At 39.4% G+C, this 12,859-nt stretch overlaps 1 protein-coding gene across 1 annotated transcript; it reads right to left on the reverse strand.

Moving 5' to 3' along the window:
* Nucleotides 1-4,548: 4,548 nt before the first annotated feature.
* Nucleotides 4,549-8,266, reverse strand: LOC146612270 (ankyrin repeat domain-containing protein 34C). Its single transcript, XM_085342482.1, has 4 exons — nt 8,054-8,266; nt 7,403-7,585; nt 6,912-7,128; nt 4,549-5,402 (listed from the first exon to the last, which is right to left on the reverse strand). The coding sequence occupies exons 1-4, from the start codon at nt 8,264-8,266 to the stop codon at nt 4,549-4,551; spliced, it is 1,467 nt and encodes a 488-aa protein (XP_085198608.1).
* Nucleotides 8,267-12,859: the final 4,593 nt, after the last annotated feature.

The following is a 12,859-nucleotide window of genomic DNA, read 5'->3' on the forward strand; positions in this document are numbered from 1 at the left end:
ATGACGAGAGAAACGGAAACTGGAGCTGCTAAAGACTATTATGCTATTTCACCTCATCACAGACAAACGTGAGGCTTTTACTGTGCATCGACGCTGTTGTGTCAAGCGGTCCAGCGGGACAAGGGAGGAAAAACCTTTTGTAGTCGAGCTAATTCACTGTCACACACATGTACCTGAAAAACTCAGCTTCAGATGAGATATAAGTCTTCTTCCTCTGCCTCTTTTATTGGAAATTTATTGGGGGCGAACAACCTACCTCTGTTTTTGCAAATTCATGGTCAAAAACAGAGGTAGGTTGTTTTCCCCCCCCCAATAAATTGGGACATTTTTATAATTAAACTTGTGGTCTCTTGACACAACTGAATCGCAAAGGAGGGGTACAAAGGACACTGGCTCTCAATCCAAAGCACCAGGGACCAGAGTTCGTGCTTTACTATGAAGGAATTTTTTTAATCTATTTAAAAATGAGGCAAGAGAAATGTTTGAGAAAAGTAAAAATGGGGAAAAACAATAACACGTGGGACAGATTTGTTGCTAAGAAGCGGTGCAGGAAGAGGCGTTTTCCTCCCCTGTACTTTGAAATGCTGTTGTATAAAATGCAGTCCGACTTCTTTCTGTCCTGTAAGTAAAGCCGTCACAACGTTGATCATTTCTGTATTTCTATTGTGCTGATGTATAATACTGTAACATTCAGGGGTGGGGAGGGTTAAGAGAGGACTTTTGGGGGAGGGGGTGGGGAGTAAAGATTTTTTTTTTTGTTTGTTTGTTTTTTGTTTTTTGTTTTTTCCTGTTCAGTTCCTCATTTTTCCTCTTGATGACAAAGCAGTATTGAATATGAGGCAGTCTGTCCTTGGGGAGTTGCTTTGTATCTCATGTTAGGGTAGTTTCAGATCCTAAATGTCTTGTGTAGTAAAATAAGAGGTTCCTTCGTATGTTTCTTTATATTGTAAAGTTTCTTTAGACGAAAAAAAAAATTACTTATTGGAAAAAAGGTGGGAATCTGCATTGATAATGTATTTTTTTTTTTTTTTTTGTTTTGTTTAATTTTCATCAAGTTGTCAGTCGTTTTTTGCCTGTGTCCCCCTTGTTGTAGATACATATTAAAAATAAATAAAATGACTTCACGCCTTTTGCCATGAATATAAATTTTTGCCTCCAACATAAATGCAAAAGTTGATTAACAGGAGTCAGTTTTCAAAAGGTTTGTGAGTTTTTTCTTTCTAAATATTTGTTTCATACAATTTATATCTCCATTGTGTTCAATACAGAATCAACAAGAGAGCTGCAGCCAGGGATTAATTTATAATTCATTATTTACAGTTTTGCAGAAATTAAAAGCAGAAACCTTAAGTAACTTAATTCTAAGAATAATCCACTTTCCCATTGTTAGTGTGTTTGAGTTATTTGTTGACTGACTATTCTTATATCTTTTTCATTGCATTTCTTTATGTTCTGCTGGTTCACGTTGTACTTCTCTGACAAAACACTAGTGTTTGAACCCAGATATTTGTGAATGGTTTCCACAGCAAGCTTTGAGTTGATTGCTTGCTCATGTTGAATGAGAATTTAAGCAGGTATCCTCTAAAGTTAAATTAGTTAATAAACCGTACTCCATCTCAGAATCACAAGTCTGAGTATACAGTAAGCTCTGTAAGCTTTTGGGCAGCAGTACAATTTTTTTTTTTTCCTCCTAACTTGCCTCTGAACACCACCACAGTGTTAAATCAAACAATCAAAATGCAACTCAATTGCTGTTTTTCAGCTTTGAGTCATGGGGTCTAACAAAAGTGTTTCATTAATTGTTTAGGGATTTTTCAGAGGCTGTGTCTGTATCTAACTGAAAGTTTTGAGGGGAGGTGGAGCCTGTCCCAGCTGTCATACACCCTGGACAGTTTGTTAAAGGCTTAACACAGAGACCAAACCACTATTCATGCTAACATTCACACCTACAACATACATTTAGAGTCACCACTAGACAACATGCATATCTGGATTGTGGGGTGGAAGCTGGAGTATCTGAAGAAAATTAAAGCACTTAAAACATGTCTTATTGGGTTACGATCAGGTAACTGAGTTGGCGATTGAAGAATATCCCATTTACTTTCATTATCCAAGTGTTGTAGCCCTGCACACTTCAGAATTTATCCTGTGACTTCTATCAAAAGTCACACCATCAATAAAAACTCCTTGTTCCACTGGCAGACATATGTGTCTATACCATTGCCTTGACCATGTTTGATGGATGATGTGCGGTGCTTAAGATAGATCGTAAGTATTTCCTTTTCTTATCATCATGCAGTATGCTTCAAATCCTCTGTTCTGTTTATTTATTTATTTATTTATTTAGGACAGTGCATGTTAATGAACATAAATGTAAAAAAAAAAAATTACATGAATGTAAACATACCAGATTATAGCCAAGGGCTAATTTCCATCTGTTGTCCTTAAGCATAAAAATAGACATAATAATTCATAAAAATTCATCATTCATTCATAATAAAAACTCCATCACCAAACTTACACATACACACCATTCTGTTCCCAAATAAAACATTAAAACTATACAACTTATACATGATCACACACTTGATTTGTCCATAACCAGTTTTTAACCTTTGCCTTAAACAAATTGAATGTCGAGCATTCTCTAATGGGTTGAGGAAGACTGTTCCACAGATGGCCACCCTGGACAGAAAGGACGTTCTGCCCAAATGCTGTCCGTCTGTGGGGTATAAACAAGTCTCCTCGGATTGTAGCTCGAGTGGTCCTGTCTGAGCTTTCTTTATGCCTAATGAACTGCTTTAGTGGTGGTGGAGCAAGGGAGTGTAAGACTTTATATATTAAACTCACTCTTTTAAGTTTCACTAAGTTATTGAAGTTCAGTAATTTATGTTTTTTTAACACATGACAGTGGTGGTGGGAAGTCGGTTTTTTGTCAAGTAGTTTTAAACTTCTTTTATAAATGTTTTCAATAGTTTTAAGTGTTGTTGGACAAGCAAGTGACCAGGACGTCAAACAATAGTCCATATGAGAGATGATCATTGAGTAAAAATAAGTTTTTGCAACATTCATATTTAAATTATTACGTATATGATTAAAATTTCGATTATTAAATTTAAGTACCTGGGACACTTTATTTATGTGACTCTTGAAGGATAATGTTGGGTCTAGAATGACCCCAAGATATTTAAATTCTGGAGCTAATTCAAGCTCTACTCCATCCAGGAATATGTTTGACTGCTTCAAGTTTAAGGGGCGTTTTGAAAAATACATACCGACAGTTTTTGAGGTGTTCAACATTAGGCATGAGTCCTCCAGCCAGCTATGTATTAATGCTAAAGCAGCTGTAAGATCTTTTTCCACCTGCTGGACACTATTTGCTTGCGTATATATAACTGCATCATCTGCATACATTTGAGTAAATATATTTGGACAGACTTCAGGTAAGTTATTGATAAAAAGAGAGAACAATAAGGGCCCAAGAACAGATCCTTGAGGAACCCCTGTATCACAGTCTAAATATGGAGATTTAACCCCATCCAACACCACACACTGTTTCCTGTGTGAGAGATATGAGGCAAACCACTGAAGAGCCTGACTGGAGATATTAAACCGAGTCAATCTGGATAACAATATCTGATGGTTTACAGAGTCGAAAGCCTTCCTCAGATCTAAAAATACAGCTCCAACACAGGGACTCTTGTCCAGCAAGCTCTTCAAGTTCTCCACTAACATACACAGGGCAGTATCTGTGGAGTGGTGTGCCCGAAAGCCAAACTGCAATGGATGTAATGAGGGTTGGGTGTTTTCTAGGTGAGCAGTGAGGAGTTTAACCACCCACTTCTCAGCTATTTTAGATACGACCGGGAGTATGCTTATGGGGCGATAATTAGCCATGTCAGTCTTCACACCTGCTTTGAAAATTGGTGTAACTGCAGCAATTTTCCAATCTGTTGGGACAATGGAGTGTTTGAAAGACATATTCAAAACATGAGTTGTTGGACGTACAAGAAAATCCATATGTTCCTTTAGGAAGTTTGTGTTAATACCATATACATCAAATGCTTTTGATTGTTTTAAACCTGTAATTAGTTTAGCAACTTCAGTGTCTGAAATATGAGTGATGGTGAACAAATTTTGACCAACATCATTCACATTATCAGAGCATATGACTGAGTCAAAGCTCTGACTGATCTCCTTAACAGATGAAATAAAGAAAGTGTTTAAGTTACTGGCAATAGATAGAGGCTCTCTAACAATAGAGTTATTTACATAAAGTTCAATTGTGTTTTTACTTTTGTTTGAATGACGGCCAAGTAATTTATTTAAGTGTTGCCAGATAATTTTACCATTACCTTTGGCTCTTTCAATTATATTTATAACATTTTTTGCTTTGGCCTGTCTCAAACTTCTTGTTTGAGACAGTTCCTTCTCCAAACTTTTCTCTTCCCATGATTATACAGTAGAGGCTAAAACTAGTCCAAGTACTGGTGAACCTAACTTGTAAAAATGATGCTGGGACCATTATCCTTCAAATATAATATGGTCTCACATGTCTAAATAGTTCATCCGTGTTCCTCCTTTTAGCTGTTCAAGCTGCACCGAGTGACGACGCAGTGACCTCCTGTTTCTCTCGTTGTAGCAGGAGGCAGAAGGAGGAACCAGTGAGGTGACGGAGGAAGCTGAGGGCAGTGGAGGGAGTAGAGCTGGCCTCACTGATGCTCTAGAGGGAGGAGAGGAGCTGGGTGGGTGAGGCAGAAACACCATGGTTCTGCTTTTGGCTGGTGAAACCTGGGTTGGAACCTGGAGGTGAGATGTGGATTGGCTTCCCAAAGGAGGGAGGTCAAGTAGAGGAGGGTCGACTGCGACAGAGGGGAGGGTATTCCTGCGGAGCTGGGAGTGAGGGGGCAGGCCGGTGGGGAGCTTTTTGTCTGAGAGTGACCCTGCAGGAGTGACACATCGTTTGAGGACCACGCTGCCGGGCGTTGCATGAGTCGAGCTCATCTCAGTGAGCGAGACGACAAAATGAGAAGTCTTCAAAGAGAAATCCTCATGGCTGCGGCTGTAATCCTCTCCTCCATATCCGTTATCTCTCCTTTGAACCTTGCCTCTTCTCCTCTCTTCCACTCTGGACTGATCAAAATGGGACTCCTTTTCTTCTTCCTCCTTTTCCTCACCCTTACTCCTTCCTCTCTCCCCTCTCAAATCCTCTCTGTCTCTCTCCTCCTGTGGGCTCCTCTCCCTCCTGCCCTCCTCATAAGCTCTGTTCAGACAGGCCAGGTTGTGAATCGCTAGCCAGGGTTCAGATGATATTCTCTGTCTGAGAGGGGGAGAGCTGCACCGGCTCAGTGGTTCACAGGAGGGACGTCTGCTGCTAATGCTGCTGCTACTTCCTCGTTGGCCTGGAGGAAGAAAAGAAGTCAGTTTTAGGGGTTAAAATCATAGATGTAGAAGCTGTTGAGAAGAGGCATCCTTTCTCTGTTGCTGTAATGTTTCTTCATATTTGTCATAAAGCTGGCTCCCTGTTGGATACATATAAGGCTTTTAATCTACCAATATAGTGTCTTAAAAAAGGTGAACATCTATGATAAAAGTCACTGATAATGTCTTGTTTAGAAGATATAAGCTGCAGCAGTCGTCACATTGTGATATCTCTGTCCCTGTGATTTACATCTGCCCACTTTGAACACCTCTCACAGTGCCACGCAGGAAGCCATGGCAATCCATCCTATTTCAGTCCAGAATAAAGCGAGGCAAAGCTACACATTCATATAAATATGTTGTGCATAGCGTGTGCTATAAATTCTAAAAATATTCAGCCAGGTTTTCCCCAGTTCATCACTTACCCTCACATGACACATCTTTCCCATAACAACCATCTGTCTTTATTCACTCTGCTTCTATGGTACAAATCGAGTTCATAGACGGGACCTGTAGCTTCCTTCATTACAAGCTTCACTCACCCTGGCAACACATGTTCATTTTCTCTCCTCGGGAATGAGCGTGCAGCTAATGATTTCAACCACAAGGCATTTATTCTCATCTGTCTAGACTTGTTTTTGTTCAGTGCTGATCTGCTATTATCCAGGAGAGGCAAGTGTCTGCATATAGAGATTGCAGTATTGATCTGTTTTAAGGCGGTATAGCCAGACAACTCTGATAATATTATTCAGAGCCGGTTAGGGAATCCGTTATGCTGTGGGGGGAGTGTTTTGTTGACATGGATCGGGTCCGCTAATCCTTTAAAGAGAAGCGTCTCTGAAAATCAGAACTCGTCCTGTGATGAAATGTTTCTGTTCAGATGGAAAATGCCGTGAGGGCTGCAGTAGCAGTTCTGACTGGTTTGGTGTGGTCAGAAGTGCAGCTTTGTTGGAACTTTAACTAAAACCAACAGTCGTGTCAGTGTCTTTAAATACAGTTGTGGTCAGAAGTTTACATGGAGTCATCACGGGCATGGCTGTCAAGATCATTTTCGGCTTTTAATGATTTCCTTTGAATTCTGCTTTTTCCAGGGTGGAATGATTATACAGCAGACATCTTTATTGACTTTAAAAAACAAGAATTGGATGCACAAGTTTTTTTTCAAGTATACAAGGAACTCACTGAAGATCTAAGAAATAGAACTGAAGATTCAAACAAACTGGTAATGTCTCTCTGAGCCATTTCTAAACAACTGCATATTCCAATATCATCAGTTCAAACGGTTGTATGTAAGTACAAGTTATTCAGATATGTCTTAATAACTTGGGGATTAGAGAAATTCCAAAATAAATTCAAATGTATGCACCCAGTTCTTTTTATTTAAGACATTGAAGGTGTACAGCCATTTCAGTGTACAGCCTGCTGGTGTGGGATACACCATAATTCAATTAAACCAAGGCATTTTCCTGTAAACAAAGCTCATTACTCACTTGTTGCTCTGAAGTTGAAGATGTTTTCGCCCTCGGGTGAGTTTGGCGAGCCTGTCTTCAGGACTATGTCAGATGGGGACATGCAGGACACCGGTGAGGTGTTTGGGGATGGGAGAACATTCAGATAGCGTCTGGTCACAGGGCCTCCATGCACACCCACCTCCGTGGCAATGATGATGATGTCACGACCTCTGACCTGACATGCATCCATCAATACCTGAAGTACAAGAATGCTGGTAAAGTAACTTTACAGGTCTTGTGGAGGTGTTGAAATCTCCTTCTTTTGGAGTTCTATTACATCCTGGTAGTTTTAATGATAATCATTTAAAATGAACTAAATTATATCAATTAATTGAAATGAACTCCATCTTAGGATGGTATAGGGTTAAAACCCTAACTTATAAACAATGCAAAACCTCATAATATCCTCTTCCATCCTTTAAATGTATTGATTCACACTTCATTTCATTTTTTCTTTGCTCCTTACTAACCTTCAGAGTAGGCTGATGCTGCGCGTTGATGGCGTAGACCAAAGCTGAGGCTCCAGAGTAATCCTCCATGCTTGGGTCGGCTCCTGCAGCAAGGAGTGTGGCTGCGACCTGAGCTCCCGCACGCTCCATACAGGCGTACATCAGCGCAGTACGCCCCGCCCGGTCTTGTGCATTAGGATCTGCCTGATCAGTGCAAAAGATCCAATTGAGTGATTAATTCAGTGATAAATGGTTATCCCAGAAGGGACATGGTCCGGTGTTAGGAGTCACTCGGAAAGCTCAAGTGTATATTTTATAGAAACCAAATTTAGCAGAACTCTGTGCAATTTGGCTAATGCTCTCTTAATTAGAACTGATCTGGCACTGTTGCTTTTGTGTTGTGGCTCTCAACTGTGACTCACAGTGTGTTATATTCTGTTCTCCGGTGCCAGCATGTTCAGGAACACCCTTTTAGTTGGATGGGGTACACAAGCAGAGCTGGATAGATCACAAGCCTGTTTACTATGCATTAAAAGTTCTCCTCTCTTAGAGCAAGTACAGTTTTTTATGCATTAAAAATACACCTAAGTCAATAAACTGCTGAACTTGTATGCACATGTTTACATTCAAGTGTCTGTATTTAATGGTGACTATTTGTCACTGAGGACTGACCTTGTTCTGGAGGAGGTATGTGAGGAGCTTAATTGTCTCAGACCCAGCAGGCTCCCCTCTCAGGGCCTTGCAGGCAGCCAGCAGAGCTGTCTCTCCTTTAGGGTTGCGCCCATTTACCTCTGCTCCACCGTCTACCAGCAGACGGACCAGACGGAGCTTCCCAGAGGATGCTGCACTGATGAGCGGGCTACAGTCTGACAGAGGGTCCAACATCGCCGCTGTAGGGCATTCAGTCATTTATCATTCTGATACTAATAATATCATATCATATATATAGATGCAGAAATGCCTCAATCCTGTAATCAGAGCACTAATTGGATTACTATGACATGCACATGCACTATATTGCCAAAAGTATTCACTCATACATCCAAATAATTGAATTCAGGTGTTCCAATAACTTCCATGGCCACAGGTGTTTAAAATTAAGTCCTCAACTTTCTGCAGAGTCAATCTCTACAGACCTGCAAACTTCATATGTTCACCTGATTAGTTCAAGAAGCATGCATAGAGAATGTTTTTCTAGTGATGACCCCTTCCTGTTCCCACATGTCTGTGCACCAGTGCACTAACCAGGTAACATAAAGACACGGATGAGCGAGTTTGGTGTGGAAGAACTAGACTGGCCTGCACAGAGTCCTGACTTCAACCAGACAGAACACATTTGAGATAAATTAGAGCAGAGACTGCGAGCCAGGCCTTCTCATCCAACATCAGTGTCTGACCTCACAAATATGCTTCTGCAAGAATTATCACAAATTCCCATAAACACTCCTAAACCTTGTGGAAAGCCTACCCAGAAGAGTTGAAGCTACTTTAGCTACAAAGTGGGCCGACATCATATTAAATCCTTGGATAAGGATGGGCTGTCATATGTGCATGAAGGCAGATGAGTGAATGCTTTTGGCTATTTAGTGTCTGTGTCAGCAGTCGTCCTCTCATGCACCTGTCGCTCATTCAGATGTGCAGAAATTCTACATCAGAGGTGTGCAAGCAACAGAGATACTTATAAAAAGTAAATTTAAAGAAGACTGGGGAAAGATTTTCGATTTTCTTCCTTATGTCATTTTAAAATTTTCTTCTAATATCAGTGAAATTTTTAATGGATGAGCAGAGTATCTACAAAGTACCTACATTCAACATCATTCTTACCTTAATTTTTCTGTTCAGTCTGTCTTCTTCAACAAAACACAAAGACAGCAGTCATCTTCAAGTTATCTAGATACGATGCAAAAAAAAAACCCTACTACCCTGCTCCGAATTTTATCCTGATTCTTTACTAGCTTGGTTTTCTGCATGAAGCGTCCTCGTGTCGCTGGCCTGCAGCAATCAGCCGAACATGAAGTGATAGGATACTAACTTTCATGTACTCCCTCGGTCTCTGTCTCCCTCCGTCCTGATCTGTCCTCTCCTTACCTTCTGGGTCAAAGGGAGGTTCAGCCCACGGCTACTGTTCAAAGTCATAAATGGTTTTAAGCCCAAAATGTCACCTGTTGCAAACACTACACTTCAAAAGAGCCAGAGGGCCTTTGATATGAGTCAGCTTTGAACAGTTCTCATCTGCTTTGAGACCATCTGTGTTCAAACACTGGCAGGGAGACATAGATGAGAAACCGAACTAAGGCTAAGCAGGCTCACACATTAAACTCATGGCAGCTCATTTGTATCTGAACATTTTTGACGCACTTCTGTTGTTTGTATTTTAATCTTTTGTTCTTTCAGAGCACTAAGCGGCTGTTAATATACAGTCATGGTAAAAAGAAGTACACCTATACAGTTCTTATCGGGATAAATTAGGTAAATATGACCTCAAAAGAACAACACATTAGAATATAATGTGACATTATTCAGACCTACTACAATGACCATTAAGTAGGTCATTGACCTACTTAATAGTTACACCAGTGAACAATTAAGTGAATCATCCTGGTGGAGGACCGTTTTTCAAACCTAAGCCGTGCTGCCATGTTCTTTTTTTACAGAAAAGAGGCTTTCGCTTCTTCTAAACAAATCATACCTTTTCAGTCTTTTTTCTAACTGTGCTGTCGTGAACTTCAATATTTAAGATGCTAACTGAGGCCTGTAGAGTCTGAGATGTAGTTCTTTGTATTTTTGCAGTTTCTTTGAGTATTACACAATCTGTCCTCAAGGTCAATTCGGTCAGGTCGGGACATTCCCTCTCAGGGTGATACAGTTATCTTGAATATTTTGTGAATAATCTTTCAAATTGAAAACTTTGTAACCTTTCCCAGACTGACAGGCAGCAACAACTGCTTCTTCAAAGCAATGACTTCTGCTTTTTTTTATAGAGACGCTCACAACCTACCCTCTTAATTCCTGTAGAAGCAGTAAAGTTGTACTATATTTTTATATTTTACATGTAAAATAAAATGTAATTTGTTGTTCATACGAGATTGTATTTAGCTAATTTTAAGATATGTTGATATATAAAACCTCAAATATGAAGGAGAGTGTATGAAAATGCAGATGAGTGTAATACTGCTTCCAATACTGAACTTTTGATTGAAATACAAATGAATTCAGTTAATCAAACTGTGTCAAATAAAACTGGTGAGAGCTAAGACTATAAATCAGAAAGAATCTGGATATAATAGAGGTGCTCACACTCACACTTGGATAATCGAGTGCATTTGATTAGCAGCACCTGGCTGGTGTTTACATTTAGTTTTTGTATACTGCTCCTGCAAAGTGGCTGAATTTTTGTTAAATATATAATTACTTGTTGTGTTATGTAGTTGATCCGACCTGCCGAAGGTAAAATTGTATTTTTATGTCCCGACACATAAAATGTTATGAATGAAAGTGTGTGTACTTTCATTTTTGTGTACATACTTTTGATTTGAATGAGAGAAAGAAGGAGGAAGAGACAGTAGATAAACATTTCAGAAAATTGCACACCGGTTGTGTACTTGGGCCAAACCACAATTAGGTCAAGCAAACAGATTTAGCCCGGAGCAAAAGCAGCATGTATAACATGTTTATAAGGCAGTGTGAAACAAGCAGCACTGTGTCTTATGGTATTTACATTATTTTTAGTATTGAGGGCTAAAAGCTTTACTACACAGTAGAGCCTCAAAAAGCAGCAATCATCTCCCTTTTTGAAAAGGTTATCTCAGCATGCAAAATCCTTAAAGATCTTGTCTTCTATCTACAGAGATGTAATAGAGCAACAGGCTGGTTTTGAACTGTATGCAAACGTATTATCTGTCAAAGTTTTTTGGGGTGCTATCTATAGTAAATGTCAGCTGGCTCACTTTCCCAAAGGTGCATATGTTAAATGAAAACTTCATCTGTGTGTGTGACAAGCTGTGTGCAAAACAATGTGAAATATCAGCTTGAGCATTTAATATCCATTTAGATACATATATATGGATTGCAGTCCAAAATGCAGTGTTATTGAGTCATTGCATCGCCTGACACACCCCATTCCTCCTGCTGGGAATGACTTCAACACTCACTCATGCTGCAGCATTCTGAAGAGGCACATTTTGAATGAGTACCTAGTAACATCATTTTGTCATGGTTACACCAATGTGAAATGACAACCACCTCCTAAATAAGCCCTTCAAGGGAAATTCCAGTGATACATGTCCACCACATCTAACTAAAATAGGCAAAATTAAATCATTAAGATTGTAATTATTAACACCTAAAAATACAACATTATCTTGTTAAAATTTGCTGGGAAGCATTTGGTTTCTGGAATTGTTTCACTGGGTCTCTCACAGCTGGAAAAAGACAAACACAGAAGACTAAATTATCTCTATATGTGTGACTCAGCAGTGACAAAATCCACCAAGAAAAGCTGAGAATGTAGATTCCCTCAGAGCCACTCTGCATTATATTTCAGCACGTGTTGAACTGTCACATGGTGCCACATTTATATCTTGATGTTACTAGTCAAAAAATTTAAATGCATCACTTAGAGTTGTAATTGTGAGCATTGTAGCGGTGATTCAGCCCAAAAAAATTGCACAAATTCTGTTTTGCAACAGGCGGCTAGAGACACGTGTCTAAAGATATAATGTAAAATTGGTTCTTTGCTAAGATGTCTGTTACGTGTCGTCACAACAGCAGTCCGTCCCTTGAGTTAGGTGCCTTTTTTTATACTTGAATGATTCGAAGGTCAGTGTTAAGCAGCTTAACAAACAAGAACAAACATAAACATTCATCAGAAAATGATCAGGTGCAAGGAATGGACTGAAAATCAGTGAAAAAGCAGCCAATGTCTGATGAAAACATTTAAAAGACCTACAGAGAGCCTGATGAAATATTGCTCAAGCCAATTTTTTTTTTTAAAATTACAAGAAAGTCTGGCTCCTTGGACGCAGACTATTAAGAAATGAGAGATGTCTCAACACTTGTACTGCTGTCGCCACTAACCTGAGTATACATCACAGATCTCTTAGTCTGTCTGATTCCACAGGTGGATGTAGATTTAAGATTAACTTTTACATGCACAACACAGGCAAAGCACACGTTTTGTTAATGGTCGCCATAAACACATGATATTTTTAATGTTGTCATATATTAGGAATATCATGTAATGGCTTGTGACCATTTTGCATCCCATTTTTGTTTAATCTAAGCTGAGAGTTGTGGTTAGATTTGTTTTAATATACTGGAACTTTAATGTGTAGTCCGCTTTTACAACAGAGTAGTTGTCAGTTAGTCAAATTGTACTCAAATTGTAATGTAGTTTAAAAGAAAAGGTGGTTAGAGAAAACCTACTTCCTCTCTATAGCTGTGCACAAACGTGCTAACCAGACATCCTAACTTCCTCAT

The sequence above is a fragment of the Diplotaxodon limnothrissa genome, linkage group LG19 (genome assembly GCF_057381915.1).
Source record: "Diplotaxodon limnothrissa isolate DT_005_m linkage group LG19, D_limnothrissa_male_GT1.1, whole genome shotgun sequence".
Taxonomy (NCBI): Eukaryota; Metazoa; Chordata; class Actinopteri; order Cichliformes; family Cichlidae; genus Diplotaxodon; species Diplotaxodon limnothrissa.

Bases quoted from the DNA above. Each gene is read 5' to 3' on its own strand.
- LOC146612270 (XM_085342482.1), bottom strand. From the start codon at position 8,266: ATGTTGGACCCTCTGTCAGACTGTAGCCCGCTCATCAGTGCAGCATCC. The intron at 7,586-8,053 runs GTCAGTCCTCAG...TGCACTGATCAG, and splicing joins CATACCTCCTCCAGAACAAG to GCAGATCCTAATGCACAAGA. The intron at 5,403-6,911 runs GTGAGTAATGAG...TTCTTCCTCCAG, and splicing joins CTTCAACTTCAGAGCAACAA to GCCAACGAGGAAGTAGCAGC.